This window comes from Coregonus clupeaformis, chromosome 35 (assembly GCF_020615455.1).
Source record: "Coregonus clupeaformis isolate EN_2021a chromosome 35, ASM2061545v1, whole genome shotgun sequence".
NCBI lineage: Eukaryota > Metazoa > Chordata > Actinopteri > Salmoniformes > Salmonidae > Coregonus > Coregonus clupeaformis.
Genome location: NC_059226.1, coordinates 9,571,316 through 9,593,569, shown reverse-complemented (window position 1 = coordinate 9,593,569; position 22,254 = coordinate 9,571,316). Strand labels below are relative to the sequence as shown.

At 42.9% G+C, this 22,254-nt stretch overlaps 1 protein-coding gene across 1 annotated transcript in view; it reads right to left on the bottom strand.

Annotated features, from left to right (window-relative positions):
- The window catches only part of LOC121550811 (myocardin-related transcription factor B-like), a 72,321-nt gene that overhangs the window by 27,266 nt on the left and 22,801 nt on the right, over nucleotides 1–22,254 (bottom strand). The window contains exon 2 of the mRNA XM_041863174.2: nucleotides 7,491–7,733. Coding sequence (XP_041719108.1) covers nucleotides 7,491–7,647 — 157 coding nt within the window. The 5' untranslated portion in view covers nucleotides 7,648–7,733. The remainder of the gene's footprint in view (nucleotides 1–7,490; nucleotides 7,734–22,254) is intronic.

Here is a 22,254-nt window from a genome sequence, read left to right as displayed (position 1 = left end):
TTTTCTCTCTCGCTCTCCTCCAACACTACTCACTCTGCCCCTACTCAGATGGTAATGCGCCGTCGCAACCTTCGCTCTCTCTCCCCGCTACTCTCTCCTCTTCTATCCTATTATCTCTTCCCTCTGCTCAATCCTTCTCCATCCAATCTCCTGATTCTGCCTCCTCAACCCTCCTCTCCTCCCTTTCTGCATCCTTTGACTCTCTATGTCCCCTATCCTCCCGGCCGGCTCGGTCCTCCCCTCCTGCTCCGTGGCTTGACGACTCATTGCGAGCTCACAGAACAGGGCTCCGGGCAGCCGAGCGGAAATGGAGGAAAACTAGACTCCCTGCGGACCTGGCATCTTTTCACTCCCTCCTCTCTACATTTTCTTCATCTGTTTCTGCTGCTAAAGCCACTTTCTACCACTCTAAATTCCAAGCATCTGCCTCTAACCCTAGGAAGCTCTTTGCCACCTTCTCCTCCCTGCTGAATCCTCCTCCCCCTCCCCCCCTCCTCCCTCTCTGTGGATGACTTCGTCAACCATTTTGAAAAGAAGGTTGACGACATCCGATCCTCGTTTGTTAACTAACTAACTGTTAAGCTAACTCTCTCTACTCTGCTCTTGTCCTTCTAGACCTGTCTGCTGCCTTTGATACTGTGAACCATCAGATCCTCCTCTCCACCCTCTCCGAGCTGGGCATCTCCGGTGCGGCTCACTCTTGGATTGCGTCCTACCTGACCGGTCGCTCCTACCAAGTGGCGTGGTGAGAATCTGTCTCCGCACCACGTGCTCTCACCACTGGTGTCCCCCAGGGCTCAGTTCTAGGCCCTCTCCTATTCTCGCTATACACCAAGTCACTTGGCTCTGTCATATCCTCATTAAACCCCTACAACTCATCCAGAATGCCGCAGCCCGTCTGGTGTTCAACCTTCCCATGTTCTCTCACGTCACCCCGCTCCACCGCACACTCCACTGGCTTCCAGTTGAAGCTTGCATCTGCTACAAGACCATGGTGCTTGCCTACGGAGCTGTGAGGGGAACGGCACCTCCGTACCTTCAGGCTCTGATCAGTCCCTACACCCAAACGAGGGCATTGCGTTCATCCACCTCTGGCCTGCTGGCCCCCCTACCTCTGCGGAAGCACAGTTCCCGCTCAGCCCAGTCAAAACTGTTCGCTGCTCTGCCACCCCAATGGTGGAACAAGCTCCCTCACGACGCCAGGACAGCGGAGTCACTCACCACCTTCCAGAGAAACTTGAAACCCCACCTCTTTAAGGAATACCTGGGATAGGATAAAGTAATCCTTCTACCCCCCCTTACCCCATCCCACCCCGAAAAAAAATAATAAAAAAAATAATAATTGTAAAGTGGTTATCCCACTGGCTATAAGGTGAATGCACCAATTTGTAAGTCGCTCTGGATAAGAGCGTCTGCTAAATGACGTAAATGTAAATGTATCTCTTAACACCATCCATATAGGATTTCTATTTGCCATATATATTTCAACTGTACTGTGATGTTTTACAAACATTCTGAACCTTTCTATTCTCATTTTTTCTACAGATTGTGAATTAAAAATATACATTTTTGCTAAAAGTATTATTATATTATTTATCGATATACTAATGACTTTTCAGATCACCCATTAATGCTATCTGCAAGGTTATCTCCAGGTAAATATTGCAATCCTTTAGCCATTCCTGGACCTGTGTCCAAAAACAAGCTACAAATGGACAGTACCAAAACAAATGATCTAATGATTCTGTCTCTTCGCAGCAAAATCTGCAGAGCTGGGAAGATTGTATCCCCCATATAAATAACATTCTATTGGTAGCAAGAATTGTATATAATAATTTAAATTGAAAGATTCAAATTTTTGAATCCGGTGTCGTTTTGCGTATCAGTTCATAAACACTATGCCATGGGATCGGTACGTCAAAAATCTCTTCCCAACTACAGTGGGGAAAAAAGTATTTAGTCAGCCACCAATTGTGCAAGTTCTCCCACTTAAAAAAAGATGAGAGAGGCCTGTAATTTTCATCATAGGTACACGTCAACTATGACAGACAAAATGAGGAAAAAAAATCCAGAAAATCACATTGTAGGATTTTTAATGAATTTATTTGCAAATTATGGTGGAAAATAAGTATTTGGTCAATAACGAAAGCTTCTCAATACTTTGTTATATACCCTTTGTTGGCAATGACACAGGTCAAACGTTTTCTGTAAGTCTTCACAAGGTTTTCACACACTGTTGCTGGTATTTTGGCCCATTCCTCCATGCAGATCTCCTCTAGAGCAGTGATGTTTTGGGGCTGTCGCTGGGCAACACAGACTTTCAACTCCCTCCAAAGATTTTCTATGAGGTTGAGATCTGGAGACTGGCTAGGCCACTCCAGGACCTTGAAATGCTTCTTACGAAGCCACTCCTTCGTTGCCCGGGCGGTGTGTTTGGGATCATTGTCATGCTGAAAGACCCAGCCACGTTTCATCTTCAATGCCCTTGCTGATGGAAGGAGGTTTTCACTCAAAATCTCACGATACATGGCCCCATTCATTCTTTCCTTTACACGGATCAGTCGTCCTGGTCCCTTTGCAGAAAAACAGCCCCAAAGCATGATGTTTCCACCCCCATGCTTCACAGTAGGTATGGTGTTCTTTGGATGCAACTCAGCATTCTTTGTCCTCCAAACATGACGAGTTGAGTTTTTACCAAAAAGTTATATTTTGGTTTCATCTGACCATATGACATTCTCCCAATCCTCTTCTGGATCATCCAAATGCACTCTAGCAAACTTCAGACGGGCCTGGACATGTACTGGCTTAAGCAGGGGGACACGTCTGGCACTGCAGGATTTGAGTCCCTAGCGGCGTAGTGTGATACTGATGGTAGGCTTTGTTACTTTGGTCCCAGCTCTCTGCAGGTCATTCACTAGGTCCCCCCGTGTGGTTCTGGGATTTTTGCTCACCGTTCTTGTGATCATTTTGACCCCACGGGGTGAGATCTTGCGTGGAGCCCCAGATCGAGGGAGATTATCAGTGGTCTTGTATGTCTTCCATTTCCTAATAATTGCTCCCACAGTTGATTTCTTCAAACCAAGCTGCTTACCTATTTCAGATTCAGTCTTCCCAGCCTGGTGCATGTCTATAATTTTGTTTCTGGTGTCCTTTGACAGCTCTTTGGTCTTGGCCATAGTGGAGTTTGGAGTGTGACTGTTTGAGGTTGTGGACAGGTGTCTTTTATACTGATAACAAGTTCAAACAGGTGCCATTAATACAGGTAACGAGTGGAGGACAGAGGAGCCTCTTAAAGAAGAAGTTACAGGTCTGTGAGAGCCAGAAATCTTGCTTGTTTGTAGGTGACCAAATACTTATTTTCCACCATAATTTGTGGAAAATAAATTATGAGGCCTGTAATAAATAAATTCATTAAAAATCCTACAATGTGATTTTCTGGATTTTTTTTTCTCAATTTGTCTGTCATAGTTGACGTGTACCTATGATGAAAATTACAGGCCTCTCTCATCTTTTTAAGTGGGAGAACTTGCACAATTGGTGGCTGACTAAATACTTTTTTCCCCCACTGTATTTTGCAATCTGTCACGATCGTCGTTAGATGAAGCGGAACAAGGCGCAGTGTGATATGCATACATTCTTTTATTTCAGTACACAACACGAACCAAAACAACAAAACAAACGATACGTGAAGTCCTGGGTTGAACACAAACCTTCCGGAACAAGATCCCACAATAAACATGTGCCAACAGGCTGCCTAAGTATGGTCCCCAATCAGAGACAACAAGCTACAGCTGCCACTGATTGGGAACCACCCTGGCCAACATAGATATACACGAATTAGAACACAAACCTAGAAAACTAAACAATGAAACCTACACACCCTGGCTCAACATATAAGTCCCCAGAGCCAGGGCGTGACAGAATCTATATGGGACAGCTGTCAATCCTTTGGTCCTTAAATGAAACTGATATACTTTTTTATTTATCACAGTTTTCCTTAACCAATTATGTTCTTTAATGCAAAGCTGACAGACAAGTTCCTTACTTTCTCTCCCTTCCACTATCCTCTTCCATTTTTGTGGTAAGGCTGCAATTATTTGGATGTAATTTTGGGTAGAGCAGACATTTTCATATGTTTTTGTTAGCTGCATGTGCGACATAACTCCACCAGTCCTACCGATGATATCATTGACGAAGATTATACCTTTTTTAAACATTTTGTCAAAAAAAGAAAAGGTTTTTTGTCAATTAGTATATTTCAGTTTAACCACAATATTTGTTACATTATTTGTTCTGTCGTTTCTGGAGGATTAAATTGAAAGACTAGAAATAGATAGGGAGATGTAAATAATGAAAGGAAACTGAATAAAAAAAAGAAAAATTTGCTAGAGAACAGTGAAGTATAACTTGTATGACTGAGCGAGTAATGTTAATATTAATAATTTGTTAAAAATATAAATCCAAATAAAATGGAATATTTTTTTCTCATATAATTTTAAAAACTGTTCGCTAGGCGTAGGCAAGACCATAAGCAAATAGGTAAACTGGGATAATACTAAAGAGTTAATCAGGGTGATTTTTCCACAAATTGACAGGTATTTACCTTTCCATGGTAGCAAGATCTTATCTATTTTTGCTAACTTTCTATTATAATTTATTGAAGTGAGATCATTTATTTCCTTTGGGATATGTATTGTGAGTATATCCACATCACCATCAGACCATTTTATTGGTAAACTACATTGTAATGTAAACATTGTATTTTTTAGTGATCCAATACGTAATATAGTACATTTGTCATAATTTGGTTGTAATTTTGGTTAGAAAATGTATCTAGATCCTCTATGAGGCTGTGGAGGGATTCTAGTTGTGGATTTAAAAGAAAACATGAATCATCAGCATACAATGACACCTTACTCAGTACTCAGTACTTTGTTGAAGCACCTTTGGCAGCAATTACAGCCTCGAGTCTTCTTGGGTATGACGCTACAAGCTTGGCACACCTGTATTTGGGGAGTTTCTCCCATTCTTCTCTACAGATCCTCTCAAGCTCTGTCAGGTTGGATGGGGAGCGTTGCTGCACAGCTATTTTCAGGTCTCTCTAGAGATGTTCAATCGGGTTCAAGTCCGGGCTCTGGCTGGGCCACTCAAGGACATTCAGAGACTTGTCCCGAAGCCACTCCTGCGTTGTTTTGGCTGTGTGCTTAGGGTCGTTGTCCTGTTGGAAGGTGAACCTTCGCCCCAGTCTGAGGTCCTGAGCGCTCTGGAGCAGGTTTTCATCAAGGATCTCTCTATACTTTGCTCCGTTCATCTTTGCCTCGATCCTAACTAGTCTCCCAGTCCCTGCCGCTGAAAAACACCCCCACAGCATGATGCTGCCACCACCATGCTACACTGTAGGGATAGTGCTAGGTTTCCTCCAGACGTGATGCTTGGCATTCAGGCCAAAGTGTTGAATCTTGGTTTCATCAGACCAGAGAATCTTGTTTCTCATGGTCTGAGAGTCTGTAGGTGCCTTTTGGCTAACTCCAAGCGGGATGTCATGTAACTTTTACTGAGGAGTGGCTTGCGTCTGGCCACACTACCATAAAGGCCTGATTGGTGGAGTGCTGCAGAGATGGTTGTCCTTCTGGAAGGTTCTCCCATCTCCACAGAGGAACTCTAGAGCTCTGTCAGAGTGACCATCGGGTTCTTGGTCATCTCCCTGACCAAGGCCCTTCTCCCCGATTGCTCAATTTGGCCGGGCAGCCAGCTCTAGGAAGAATCTTGGAGGTTCCAAATTTCTTCCATTTTTGAATGATGGTGGCCACTGTGTTCTTGGGGACCTTCAATGCTGCAGAAATGTTTTGGTACCCTTCCCCAGATCTGTGCCTCGACACAATCCTGTCTCGGAGCTCTATGAACAATTCCTTCGACCTCATGGCTTGGTTTTTGCTCTGACATGCACTGTCAACTGTGGGACCTTGTATAGACAGGTGTGTGCCTTTCCAAATCATGTCCAATCAATTGAATTTACCACAGGTGGACTCCAATCAAGTTGTAGAAACATCTCAAGGATGATAAATGGAAACAGGATGCACCTGAGCTCAATTTCGAGTCTCATAGCAAAGGGTTTCGCTTTGTCATTATGGGGTATTGTGTGTAGATTGCTGAGGATTTTCTTTTCATTTAATCAATTTTAGAATAAGGCTGTAACAAAATGTGGAAAAAGGCAAGGGGTCTGAATACTTTCCAAAGGCACTGTAAACCATGGATAGTATGGAGTCCAATGTGCATCACTATCAATACAAAAATGTTGGGTCCCACGTATCACGTGAGCTGCAATGGAAATGATTAATCAGACATTTACCAGAAGAGAAAACAAACAGCTAACTTCCTCTATTATTCTGGTGATAAAAGACATCATAGTCTGAGTCGAGTCACAGTCGGAATTCTGAGGAAGAGGCTGGTGAGGGGAGGGTAGTAAGGGTCAGTACATGAGAGACTAAACTTGGCCAGACGCATGTATTTTGAAACAAAAATAATAACAATCTCCACTACATCATCACATCATCAACAAGCCATAGGGTACAACACATTTGAGTTTTCCCAGTGTCTGTTACTTGGGCAGTAATGTCGGGGTGACCAGTGGTCTCCACCCCATGCCCTCCATCCAGGACTGTGCCCTCTCTAGGGACTGGGAAAATGTCAGGGTGCCACTCAGGGTGGAATATTTCCAGACTGGAGTTCTGGCTGTGGTTGTGAGAACCAGAGGGTTAGGAGAGCGAGATAACAGAAGAGATCTCAAGATGCTGAAGGTCCATAATTTAAAGGAAAATACACTGTGAGATATTAGTAAGGTATTCATCATTAGTGAAAAGTTCAAATAGAGGCTCAACATTGACTTTTGTTGAAGTCTGTTAATCAGAATCAGCATTGAATTGATCATATGCCCACCTAAAAAGCTGCTTTTCTGAAAGCAACCAACAAACAACACACTTAGTGGCCCAAGGAGAGGACTGACTTTGGGACTTTTGGGAACCGTTCAAGCTGTGATTATGTGTTGGCTTCCAGATGCAATTCCAGTCTAATTCCCCACTTCTCTCCACAAACAAATCTCTCCGGACTGGAGAGGAGTTTGTTTTCTCACTGCCAGGGCGGGCTTGCTCTCTGATGGATGACGTAGAAACCAGAGTCTCTGGGTGAATTTAAATCATATTTCCTTGATTCTTCAGAGCCTCAGATCTGCTCCAATGCATTTTGAGAAGGATTCACCCTCTGTGCTTTCACCACTCATCATCCTGATACTAGGTATGCATTTAAAGTGGAAATTACAAACTTTAGAAGCCTTTTTAAACCTTGAATACACTACAAGTTTGCATTTCCTGGAAATTTCCTGCAACAAACAGGGTGATCAAAGTAAGATTCTACATTTGTATATGGCACTATATAGGCTAGGCAATAGGGTGCCATTTCAGATGCATGCCCTAGTTGATTGGTCTACTACTCACCATTCTTACGCTCTTTGAGAGGCGGCAGGCTGGGGCTGGGCTGCAGAGTCAGCTCCTCCAGCTCGTGGGTCACTGCCTCGCGCCGGAGACTGGGCACCAGCAGCGCCAGCTGCAGGCTGAAGTCCCCCTCCACTCCCAGACTCCCCTGGGGCTCCATGCTGCAGCCTCAGGACTCAGGAGGAGGAGCTAGGCCGGGTCTCCTGGAAACCAGCAGGCAGATAGAGCTGCTGTTGTCGGTTGTTGCTGGGGAGATGGGAACATTGTGTCATTTTACAGCAGGAGTTATTAATCATATGACAAACTTTGCTGCCAATTGAATAATTTAATTTACTAATAACAGTTTTATAACAATTATGCCATCAGGCTGACAGTTGATTGCATGGATATCACTATGGAACTGAAGCAGAAGGGAGCTTGACAATAATATTCATGTGCCATTGTCATAAGCGTCAGTGAATGCGGTGGGCGAAGTCAAACGCAGGACACAGAGCTTACTGGAAACGTACTTTACTCGAAAGTAACCAGAGTATAAACAACCTCCAAAACAGGGAGGAAAAGAACCTGCACAATAAACTACTGCCGATGACGAAAACAATCACACACAACACACAATGAAAGACAGAGGGTTATATAGGGAATACAATGCAACATAATTGGAAACAGGTGTACACAATCAAGACCAAACAAGTCAAACACAGAAACATAGATCGGTAGCAGCTAGTACTCCGGGGACGACGAACGCCGAAGCCTGCCCGAGCAAGGAGGAGGGGGAGCCTCGGCTGAATCCGTGACAGCCATGTTAACATTTCATCTGATGCTGATCAATAAGAATCACGCTAAAAGCCTATTTACTTATTTTAACAGATTAATGTACCAGATGTAAAAGGTCTTAGAATATTGTACGGTTTTAATCAGCAATATATTTCCCAAGTTTTGTATAAAATTGGATGCCAAAGTTTACACTTTCCTTTCGGTCTTACTACCATCACTTCATTAACCCATATTCTGGATTTACTATTTACTATATAAAAGGTAATGTCCACAAGACAAATCTCAGCTTTACTGTCGGGCCAAGAACTAATCACCCCCATCTGATTCAGCCTAAGATTCCAATCTGTCCAAACCAAGATTAGGTTTATTGAGGTTAGAGGAAGCCTGTGATCTCTGGTGAACCGCAGTCTATCTCATTCCTCTGAGAACAGAGAGGAAATCTGCTGCTCATCGACAGACCGCTTTCTATCAATAGTGCAGACATTTGCACTTGCCATCTGCTGGAGTTATTTTGTACAGATAAACTCCCTCAGGAATGCTGTTGGAATATTGATGAGACAAACCTTGCCTGCAAAGCAGCTAAATCCTGACTTCTCCCTTCTCTTTCCTAGCGTTACCTTACCAAAATATTATACCACCTTATACCTCTGACTACTTTCAGAAGGTACATCACCTTAACCTTAGCTATTCATCCTCTCCTCCTCTCCTGATGCAACCTACAACCTTCATCTACCCTGCTAACTTCACTTTGCCTGCTAGAACAGCTGCTATACCTCCGCTTCTGTCCCTGGCTCATTTTGACTATCACATTGTTAGCATTTCTACAGAACCTTCATACATCCCAGCTCCAGCCATGGGACAGATAAGATGTAAAACTATATGTTGTATACGTGTCTTTATATGTCTGTTATCCCAGAGTAAGAGAGGGATAAGGAGTGTGTAGACAGTTTTGTAGATAGTGTAGACAGGGCACAAGGCTTCACAGCTGGGGGCGCGTTCAGCAGGACGTTCAGATAGAAATATGCTATGTAGAACAAACATTCCTCTCTGACATGTTGAATATAGGGCGGCAGGTAGCTTAGTGGGTAAGAGCGTTGTGCCAGTAACCGAAAGGTCGCTGGTTCTAATCCCCGAGCCAACTAGGTGAAAAATCTGTCGATGTGCCCTTGAGCAAGGCACTTAACCCTAATTGCTCCTGTAAGTCGCTCTGGATAAGAGCGTCTGCTAAATGACTAAAAAAAAAAAAAAAAAAAAAAAGAATAAGGAATAACGTCAGCTCTATGCATGACATTTCTATCTGCAACGTCCGAGAACGTTTTGCAAATGAACGTGGCCCTGTTCTATGTCTGCCAGTGACAGATGCTGAATGTGCAACGTGAGGCAGACTGTGGTGCAGCTCCAGATCTAGACTGCTTAGAAATGGAAACATCATCAGTCTGTTTCAGGAGAACAACCTACAGAGGGGATTCAGGTATACACAACTTTACCCTTCAAGTGCCAGAGAGTAATATAAAATGGCCTTACCCTATAGTTACTACAGCTACTACAGCTACTATAACTACTACAGCTACTATAGCTACTATAGCTACTACAGCTACTATAGCTACTACATCTACTTAGCTACTACAGCTACTATAGCTACTACAGCTACTATAGCTACTATAGCTACTATAGCTACTATAGCTACTACAGCTACTATAGATACTATAGCTACTACAGCTACTATAGCTACTACAGCTACTATAGCTACTACATCTACTATAGCTACTACAGCTACTTAGCTACTACAGCTACTACAGCTACTATAGCTACTATAGCTACTACAGCTACTATAGCTACTATAGCTACTATAGCTACTACAGCTACTATAGCTCCTACATATACTATAGCTACTACAGCTACTTAGCTACTACAGCTACTACAGCTACTATAGCTACTATAGCTACTACAGCTACTATAGCTACTACAGCTACTATAGCTACTACAGCTACTATAGCTACTACATCTACTTAGCTACTATAGCTACTACAGCTACTATAGCTACTACAGCTACTATAGATACTATAGCTACTACAGCTACTATAGCTACTATAGCTACTATAGCTACTACAGCTACTATAGCTACTACATCTACTATAGCTACTACAGCTACTTAGCTACTACAGCTAATACAGCTACTATAGCTACTATAGCTACTACAGCTACTATAGCTACTACAGCTACTACAGCTACTATAGCTACTACAGCTACTACAGCTACTACAGCTACTATAGCTACTATAGCTACTACAGCTACTACAGCCACTACAGCTACTACATCTACTATAGCTACTACAGCTACTATAGCTACTACAGCTACTACAGCTACTATAGCTACTATAGCTACTACAGCTACTATAGCTACTACAGCTACTACAGCCACTACAGCTACTACGCCACTATAGCTACTACAGCTACTATAGCTACTACAGCTACTAAAGCTACTACAGTTACTTAGCTACTACAGCTACTAAAGCTACTACAGCTACTTAGCTACTACAGCTACTATAGCTACTACAGCTACTACAGCTACTACAGCTACTATAGCTACTACAGCTACTATAGCTACTATAGCTACTACAGCTACTACAGCTACTACAGCTACTATAGCTACTATAGCTACTACAGCTACTACAGCTAATATAGCTACTATAGCTACTACAGCTACTACAGCTACTATAGCTACTATAGCTACTACAGCTACTATAGCTACTATAGCTACTACAGCTACTACAGCTACTACAGCTACTACAGCTACTACAGCTACTACAGCTACTTAGCGACTACAGCTACTATAGCTACTATAGCTACTACAGCTACTACAGCTACTACAGCTACTATAGCTACTACAGCTACTATAGCTACTATAGTGTCTTGCTTCTGAAACCTGTCATCCAAAAGCAGAGACACAAGACATCTGTGCTGCTAGGCACCTTTGATCTCTAAAACAAACTCCAGCTGTGTTAAAACTAAGACTGATCTTTGTTTGTTCTTCTTCATTCATTCCGGTTTCAGTGCTGAAGATAGTCTTGGTAGATTCCCACTGGGAGCTGGCAGACCGGGAGAGGTATGAAAGGTGGCTACAGACAATGACAGCATTCTGGGCACAGTCCTCCCATCTCAGCGTGTACTCAGCACAGCTCCTCATGAGTAAGCAAAGAAGTCAACTGCTTTGCATTAGCCTAGGTCATTGTGGTTCTTCTCTTGAATTCACACCACTAGTACAGAATATATTTTTTCGAATGTCAGAACATGTGGTTATAAGGGTAGAGAGTGCAAGCGAAGAGAGAATGTGAATATTTATGTCAGCTTGACGTGTAAACTGATGCTTGGAGATACATATCGAGGCCTGAAAGTGTGCTTTTTTTATTTTGATGAGGGGGAAAACATAAACAATTCCAAATAATTCTAATCATTTAAATGAGTGATATCCTGAATGGGTTGTCAAAACCAGTTATTTCTAGCACCTGGTACCAGACAGATATGCCTCTTCCCCTATCACCCATTTTAATTTCCTATTTCAGATAGTTTGCTGATTGATTTATGAAATACAATGGGTAAAATCACAGAGATAACAAAATGCAGAAATGATGTGCCACGGAGCCAAACATATCACCCTTCCATCCCATCCGTCCCAACTCAGAGTCTACTCTCTCTCTATAATGTGCTGCAGCCTCCCAGAGGATGGAGCGGCACCAGTCCCATTTCTCCTGTCTGTCTCCAGGGTGTTATTCTGGGTAAAAAGAGAACCAGCTGTGTTGCAGGATGACTCGGGATAAAGACACAGTCCAAAATGGAAATAGTGTTATCTATCTACAACACACTTATAAATCTCCATAGTCCTTTGGTATGAGTAGCAGTGCCAGAAAACGTCAAAATAGAAGATGGACAAAGATAGTTTTACACAATGAGGTCTGTGCTCTCTATCACGAGGCACATGATCAAGATGTTGAAAACAAATCAGACAGCTGCCACTTAACTCAGTTGATATATGGTACAACAAGGAGAGGGTTTGTAATGTGATCCCTGGACTCTTTGCCAAGACTAATGTCAGCTTTCAGTGTGCTGTTGATCTTCGATCCATACTCTGATCCCAATGCTTCTTAGTTTACATTCTAAGTCAGCTGAAGTACATGCATTAGTGTTGTTTACAGTCAGGGCTGTGCAGGATATGACGGACTGCCTCTCTTTTCATTTGAGATTCTCCGGCTGGCCAAATAAACCAGTCTTATGCATGTAAATAAAGATAAAACGTCTCCAAACTCAGGCTGAGTTCCATTATTAACACTATACAGTCTTTTATATCCTCCATGCAAAGAGTTTATCACTCTGCAATGCATCGGCCTGCCTGGCTGTATTCAGTTAGCCAAGTATGCACCAGTCCAAAAACCTCAGGTGCACCTTTGGCTAGGATGGAAGTGTACTGTCTAGATGAATCCTCTTGGTACATGGTCTGTGGTACTCTGTAGGTCTGTTAAATATGGTTTAGCTCTCAAGTCAGTCCTGTTCGTTAGAAAGCCTGTTCTTGGCCAAAGACAGACCAGGAACCATGCCATGCCATAACTATGGGGTGTTTTGGCTCCTTGAACAACCAGATGTAGATCATATCAATTGGAATAGCCTGGGTTTTGTTTGGATAAACTTGAAAACCTTACAAGAGTTGTTTTCTGGATTCCTTTCAATGAAAAAATCTGTCATTAGTCATTTTTACCAAAATGTACTCATCATGAAATAAGATGAACATGAGAAAAGAAGAGAGAAGAATGTAGCTCTACAACTGACCTGCCACATCCTTTCCAGACAATTGCCAGAACAAACATAACATTTCCAGTGGATGCCATACTGATGGGTCTAACCTTTCAGTTAGGAAGCTACTTCAACACAACACTCCATCACTGAGATGGCTGTGCAGAAATGTACCTTTCCTGCATACCAATAACGGCTCATTAAACTTACAGTATGTGCCGGGCCATAAGCCCCATTACGTTTTTCCTGTACTGCATACTAAGTCTTTCCCTTGGCTGCTGCCATATGTTGTCATGAAGAGAAAACATACACTTCCACTATGACTTATGTTGATCTCATTGGACCGTTGACCCTATGTCTTAAATTATCTTTCACAATGAACATTCCCACTTATTTTCCCCCAAAGAGAATGCCTTTGAACATCAAACCCTTTTTAGTATCAAATCCCGAGTGTTGAGTCCAAAAAAGTGTGTAACTACAGACTTACATCTAGTGAAGCGTTCTCAGGTTACAGTACAAAGAACCACATCAAGATGAAACCAGATTCAGCAATTAATTAAGTCACTTTAGCTTACAACGCATAAGAAGAACCACAGTATAAGTAGCCAGCAATAACATGGTTGACAAACCCTTATAAGACACTTAAGCTGATTTAAGGCACCACTAGCAGGCTATGGTTTCTTGTTAGAGAGACCAAACACTGAAGCAATCCTCTGTCTTCCCCCGAAGGTACATGACGTGTGCTTTAACCAAGTTCAGATGCACTGTGGGAGATAGAATCTGCTGCTCATGCCTCTGCATCACAGTGATGTTTGCTATGAAACAAAGACTTGCTTTCAGCCTTTGTAGGATTTTTTGTGAGTGAGAGAGGTTGAGAGAGAGAGAGAGAGAGAGAGAGAGAGAGAGAGAGAGAGAGAGAGAGAGAGAGAGAGAGAGAGAGAGTGAGTGTGTAGAGCCTGGCTAAACACACCCACACTTTCAAGGTGATCTGCCAACAGGTACCCACATGTGAATAGAGTTAGTAGGTCTTGCCACAGCTCTAAGCCCATTTCTGGGCAACTCTGACAAAAATGTCAAACTGGAAGAAAAAAATGGACTTGGTTTTGGCTACATAAACCACCTGGCATGTTGATACAACCAATATAAATGCCTAGTTGGATCAAGGCCTGACTGCCTAGCTAGAACAAGATGAGCATAAAGCGTCAGGGTTGAGGGTTTGTGGTTATAAAACATTGAGATTACAAGCTCTTAGCCTAGTGTTATTCATTATTGAGAGAGGTCTGCGTAGTTGGCACAGTTTGACCCTGTCTGTCAGTCCAGGAACGAGGTGTATCGCCTTCCACCTGGTTTTAGATGTTATCTAAGAGGCCAAGCCAAGGATCTGACACTGGAGGAATACTATCTCAGAGGAAATAGACTTGCTAGCCTAGCCATTGGATCTCACTGGCAATGTCTTAACTGATAAAGGTGATTACAGTGCCTCGACAGTGGACATACAACTCTGTAAATCCAGACACTTTTATTATTGACGGACGCATAAATAAATAAAGATTGTACTACCACGGGAAGCATGCTGATGCAATACAGTAACTTTGGCTCTTGGTTTTCACACAGGAATCTCCTCTACACCCACTACCTTCCCATTCCTGCTGCTCTGCTCCTCATCTGCTGCTAGGCTCTCTGCAGCGCAGTGCAGATGGTGGGAAAGCCAGAGGGAAATCCCTGTAGGCCTCTAACTTCTCTTTGAAGGCCATGAAGGCCATGCGGCACACAGGCAGCTGCCAAGAAGAGGCTACGGAAAGACATTCCTCTGGCAGTGTGGGTCACATCATCTTTAACACACACACATGGATGCATGCACACACACATACACACTTACACACACACACACACGCACGCACAAGCAGATCTCACACACACACACACACACATAACCACGGACGCACACAGGGAGGGGCAAACATTACACACAGAACACAGTAATGTACCTCAGCTGGATTGCTGCTGTCACATTTATATTTATTGCAAATGATGATAATGAGATACTGGACCCAATGCCTGGACATGCCTGGACATGCAATCAGTCAATACATTACTACTACTGGTGAGAAAGACGGCAACAAACACTCCTGACTATTAAATACACATCACTGTGTATTTAATCTGCCAAATATTTTAGTGTGGATTTAAGTGGGCCACTGTTCTTTATTCATTATTTCTATTCTATTATTTTTTTCATAGAACAAACCACAGAGCATCAGTAGATGGCGCTGCAGTGTATTAGCTGGAGTGAGTCACTTCGAATTCCTCACTGATGTTGTTGGATGTCATTTTCAAGAATGTTCTGTTCCTAACCCTGGCAGTGCCTTTATTTTAATTTAATTCAAAATGACTGATCCCTAAAGGAAAGCAAACTTCAGCCATGTGTCACTATTGTTATTTCGGCAATTTAGTATAATTTTTTCTAACCCAACCTCTATGTTGATGTTTGGGTTTAACCTGATCTTGAAAAGGTATTAAGGAAAGTATATTATCAATTAAAATGAACGCATATTCGTTTATAAGAAGCCCTTTAAAGTAAATTGAAAGTCAATGTTCAATCCTCCATTGATGATTTACAGCACCGTGGTAGAGGAGGAAAATATTTCTACTGGGTGAGACAACCTTGAGATGTTATCTGGGCTTACCTGTGACTGGACGAGAGGGTACAAGGAGAGGTCTACTCACCATATACACCATATACTACTCACCATTGTGACCTGTACGCTCTCGTTGGCTGGCCCACACTACATATTCGTCGCCAAACCCACTGGCTACAGGTCATCGATAAATCACTGCTAGGCAAATCCCTGCCTTATCATAGCTCACTGGTCACCATAGCCACACCCATCCGTAGTCTGCGCTCCAGCAGGTATATCTCACTGGTCATCCCCAAAGCCAACACCTCCTTTGGCCGCCATTCCTTCCAGTTCTCTGTTGCCAATGACTGGAACGAACTGCAAAAATCTCTGAAGCTGGAGACTCTTATCTCCCTCACTAACTTTAAGCATCAGTTGTCAGAGCAGCTTACCGATCACTGCACCTGTACACAGCCATTCTGAAATTAGCCCACCCAACTACCTCATCCCCATATTGTTATTTATTTTGTGAAATTTGCACCCCAGTATCTCTATTTGTACATCATCTTTTGCACATCTATCATTCCAGTGTTAATACGAAATTGTAACTATTTTGCACTATGGCCTATTTATTGCCTTACCTCCATAATTTACTACATTCGCACACACTGTATATATATTTTCTGTTGTATTTTTGACTTTGTTTTGTTTACCCCATATGTAACTCTGTGTTGTTGTTTTTATCGCACTGCTTTGCTTTATTTTGGCCAGGTCGCAGTTGTAAATGAGAACTTGTTCTCAACTGGCTTACCTGGTTAAATAAAGGTGAAAAAAAAGGTCACTGCCTGTCAGCGCTGCTGTACAACTCAATAAGTCATTGCGCTGCTTTCCAAACTGGAACACAAAGAAAATAGATTTTTAGCATTGAATCCCTTTTCCCAATCACTTTCTGTGGTAGAGGCACAGTGGCTGTGAAATGAGACTACCATCACTTCAACAATGAGAAAAAAGTAAAGAATTTTCAACATCTTCTCTAAAAAGGAGAATGTAGATTAACAAGATCGAGACTTGTTTGTCAACTTGAAAGTTTGCATCTCATTGGAGAGGTTGCTGTGGCGACGGTAATTGGTGAGCAGAGTGCAGTGTTGGTCGGGGATAAACAATAACAGGACAGGTATTTATAGACCAGGGGCTCTTCACTGAAGTGGCAGCTTTAAGAAATGGAAAACAGGCACACTGAAGCAATAGGGTCCTGCTGCGACTTCATCTCCCAGAGCAGTCATCCCTCAGGGTCTCGATGCTGCCACCTACTGATATGCAGTAGCGGTGCAGTAGCGACCGTGATATAGAGGCCTAAAGGCCGAGGCAATAAGAAGACACAGTGGCAGAATAAATTCAACCACACCTTTGTTTTATCACAAAACCGGACAGCAACCTCTGTCCAGTGAAGTCCACAACGCATATTGCATTAACAGACAGTTACAGTGCCTTGCAAAAGTATTCATCCCCCTTGGCATTTTTCCTATTTTGTTGCATTACAACCTGTCATTTAAATTGATTTTTATTTGGATTTCATGTAATGGACATATATATCTCAGTATGTATACACCTGTTCTGAAAGGCCCCAGAGTCTGCAACACCACTAAGCAAGGGGCACCACCAAACAAGCGGCACCATGAAGACCAAGGAGCTCTCAAACAGGTCAGGGACAAAGTTGTGGAGAAGAACAGGTCAGGGTTGGGTTCAGTGGCGGCTCCTGAAAAAATTCTCAGGAGGGGCAATTTTTCTGATGATTTAGGTGACCTACACACATTTAAAAAAAGATATGTCCAGCAACAACATGAAGACAGGGGCAGCATATAAGTCAATACCAGAAGCATTTATTGACTGATCTGGGGAGATGGATTCCAGTTTCTGTGACAGATTATAAATAATCTCTGATGCCTTTGTTATATTAGCTTTTGGTTGAATGTACTGTCGTAGTAAATATATAATGTTATAGCTTGGTCTGACTAAAATCTTGTGCATGACCCATTTTGTGTTGGGCGTTTGTTTTCAATCAATGCTGTTCCTATCCTATAACAATGGACAAAAGAGTCCTATCTTGTCAGCCTTGTCAGCAGGTGGCCAAGGACAACACCCACGCCATAGGTCTCTCAGTTCTTCCAACTCACGAGTTCTTGCTCTGAGGACACACACACACACACACACACACACACATCATCACTGATAACACACACACACACACATCATCATCACTGTTAAACACACACACACACACACACAAAAATCCCCTCTCTTTAGGCTGAACATTTGAAGACAGAGAACCCGACTCAGAGCCAATGCAACAGTGGAGGGGACCTCGCCCAACTCATCAGGACCAATCAGAAGATCAGAACTACTAGATTCAACCTACATCATTTATTGTATAAAATGTCTGCACACAATGTTTTCGGGGCTCTCTTCTCCCTAAGAGTTTGACGAACGAGTCCGTGCACGCGATTCCAGATATCTTTACCTCTGAATAAACTGCCTTTATTATACCATATCCACCCTGTCCAAAGTCTCTACTTGGTCTCAGTTCTCCAGTAAACTTGTGATTATCAACAGTACACAACGGTAACAAACAATTGGGGGAACTCACGGGGCAGATAGTAAGGTCGCAATGACACAGAAAGCAGTTCAATGTCGGGGTACAGAGTCGCTCTCTTACCAGGATCGCGGTCCGCTCTGACCAGGGTGAAGCCGGCCGGCTCCACTTCTCTGTCCGGGACTCTGTCATCCAGCCAAGTCTCCCAGCTGTATTGGGATTCCGCTGCCAGCAGCGTTTTCATTATTTAGTCCGTTCGTAGCGGGTATGTACACGATCAACAAGATCAGTCCAAAACCAACCACTGGAAATCCATGGTTGGCAGAATGTTTGTAAACTAAGTCTACAAATTAAAAACATAAAATAACGCCACACTGCAGGTCGCAACAGAGACGCTGCTAGCCGCTATTGTCTTAGTTACGTTCATGGTTACGCCACGTATGACGAAAGCGCGTAAGTGCAAGCCCACAGACACCCATAGAGAATGTATTGAAAGCTTTGAAATTTGAAAAAAATAGATTTTACATGACAGGCTATGAGAGACTTCTGGGCGATTTTCAACTTGACTGAAATCGCCCCAAAAACGGGCGGGGCCATTTGAAGCACGACTTTAGCCTGATTTGACATTTAGTGGCTGGCAGATCAGACGTGAACACTGATAACTACTGTTGCCGTGATATAATTGATTAGAAAAAAAATCCCTTCCTTTTCCCGTTTGGCAGTGCGTCGCCCATATCGCCCTATTGAACAGGCCGTCCCTGGTTGGGTTATAAAAAAAATATCAGAAACTTTGAACATCCCACGGAGCACCATTAAATCCATTATTAAAAAATTGAAAGAATATGGCACCACAACAAACCAGCCAAGAGAGGGCCGCCCACCAAAACTCACGGACCAGGCAAGGAGGGTATAAATCAGAGAGGCAACAAAGAGACCAAAGATCACCCTGAAGGAGCTGCAAAGCTAAACAGCGGAGATTGGAGTTTCTGTCCATAGGACCACTTTAAGCCGTACACTCCACATAGCTGGGCTTTACGGAAGAGTGGCCAGAAAAAAGCCATTGCTTAAAGTAAAAAATAAGCAAACACGTTTGGTGCCAAAAGGCATGTGGGAGACTCCCCAAACATACGGAAGAAGGTACTCTGGTCAGATGAGACTAAAATTGAGCTGTCTGGCCATCAAGGAAAATGCTATGTCTGGCGCAAACCCAACACCTCTCATCAACCTGAGAACACCATCCCCACAGTGAGCATGGTGGTGGCAGCATCATGCTGTGGGGATGTTTTTCATCGGCAGGGACTGGGAAATGTTGGATGGCGCTAAATACAGGGAAATTCTTGAGGGAAACCTGTTTCAGTTTTCCAGAGATTTCAGACTGGGACGGAGGTTCACCTTCCAGCAGGACAATGACCCTAAGCATACTGCTAAAGCAACACTTGAGTGGTTTAAGGTGAAACATTTAAATGTCTTGGAATGGCCTAGTCAAAGCCCAGACCTCAATCCAATTGAGAATCTGTGGTATGATTTAAAGATTTCTGTACACCAGCGGAACACATCCAATTTGAAGGAGCTGGAGCAGTTTTGCCTTGAAGAATGGGCAAAAATCCCAGTGGCTAGATGTGCCCAGCTTATAGAGACATACCCCAAAAGACTTGCAGCTGTAATTGCGGCAAAAGGTGTCTCTACAAAGTATTGACTTTGGGGGGGGTGAATAGTTATGCACGCTCAAGTTTTCAGTTTTTTTGTCTTATTTCTTGTTTGTTTCACAATAAAACATATTTTGCATCTTCAAAGTGGTAGGAATGTTGTGTAAATCAAACGATACAACCCCCCCCAAAATCCATTTTAATTCCAGGTTGTAAGGCAACAAAATAGGAAAAATGCTAAGGGGGGTGAATACTTTCGCAAGCCACTGTACATGACCTACAGCGTGGTCAAGCAAGTGAATGTTTCCGACATTTTCTGACCACTAAACAACTATTGATTTAGAACCACTGAGAGTTACTGCAAGTCGCAAAGAACAGGAGCTGCCTCCACTATTCCAGCACCATTTCAACTTCAACATTTCAACATCATCAAATCACCTCTGCTTAGTCTAATACAGTGACAACTAAAAGATACCAAAAACGATTTAGTCCAATCAATGTAAACTAAATATGTCACGACTTCCGCCGAGGCTGCCTCCCCTCCTTGTTCGGGCAGGCTTCGGCGTTCGTCGTCACCGGCTTACTAACCACTGCCGCCCCAATTATCATCATCACATTTGTCTTGTCTTGCCTGGTTCTAATCCCCTCATTAGTCCATGTATAAGTGTTCCCTCTGCCCCCTTGTCCTTGTGGGTGATTGTTTGAATATGAGAGTAGTGTAGCTCGGTGGAGCTACTCGTACCATTTTGTTGCCAGGGTAGATATTTCCCCTGTGCCTATGTATTCTATGGAGATACCGTTACAGTGTATTGCCAGGGTAGATAGTTTCCCCTGTGCCTGTTTCGTTTGTTGCTATTCCAGCATATTTTGTGTAACGAAGGAATAAACTCTGTATTCGGTGATTACCCTCCTGCGCTTGACTCCTTCCATCACACTCATCACAAAATATGACGTGGCTGTCCGTGGTTCTGATTTCTGTGTGCGTGTGTGTGTGTGTGCACGTTCGTGCAAGTAGAAACGATGAGAATAGAAGGATTCAGAACTTTTGTGAAACATCACAATACAAGTGAAAAATCGATGGCAAATAGAAATCCAATATGGATGGTGTTAATAGATAGATGGGAGGTATTGAATAGAGTTGAAGGACGGGACTAATAACAACTAACAACAACTAATAACAACAAGATAATTAATGTAAAGCATACTGTGTCCATAATAAGTATATAGGTTATAGGTTGAGAGCTTTTGTGAAAGAGCACAGTTAGAAAGATATGGCATATAGAAGCAAACCGGATGGACATCATGGAAAATGATCGGAGAGGTTGGGGGAAGAGGAAGTTCAGTAAAAACAAACAAAATATAATTATTGTAAAATTGACTGTCTATAAAATGTATATAGTATGTATAAGCTGGAAGTAGAGGCCTAAGCATTGTTGTTTACTCCAATTAGGGGAGGGGTGGTGTGGCTTGAAATTAATAAAGGGAAATATATATTTTTAAAGGATATGTATATGTATGTACAGTGAGGGAAAAAAGTATTTGATCCCCTGCTGATTTTGTACGTTTGCCCACTGACAAAGAAATTATCAGTCTATAATTTTAATGGTAGGTTTATTTGAACAGTGAGAGACAGAATAACAACAACAAAAATCCAGAAAAACGCATGTCAAAAATGTTATAAATTGATTTGCATTTCAATGAGGGAAATGAGTATTTGACCCCCTCTCAATCAGAAAGATTTCTGGCTCCCAGGTGTCATTTATATAGGTAACGAGCAGAGATTAGAAGCACACTCTTAAAGGGAGTGCTCCTAATTTCAGCTTGTTACCTGTATAAAAGACACCTGTCCACAGAAGCAATCAATCAATCAGATTCCAAACTCTCCACCATGGCCAAGACCAAAGAGCTCTCCAAGGATGTCATGGACAAGATTGTAGAGCTACACAAGGCTGGAATGGGCTACAAGACCATCGCCAAGCAGCTTGGTGAGAAGGTGACAACAGTTGGTGCGATTATTCGCAAATGGAAGAAACACAAAAGAACTGTCAATCTCCCTCGGCCTGGGGCTCCATGCATGATCTCACCTCGTGGAGTTCCAATGATCATGAGAACGGTGAGGAATCAGCCCAGAACTACACGGGAGGATCTTGTCAATGATCTCAATGCAGCTGGGACCATAGTCACCAAGAAAACAATTGCTAACACACTACGCCGTGAAGGACTGAAATCCTGCAGCACCCGCAAGGTCCCCCTGCTCAAGAAAGCACATATACAGGGCCGTCTGAAGTTTGCCAATGAACATCTGAATGATTCAGAGGAGAACTGGGTGAAAGTGTTGTGGTCAGATGAGACCAA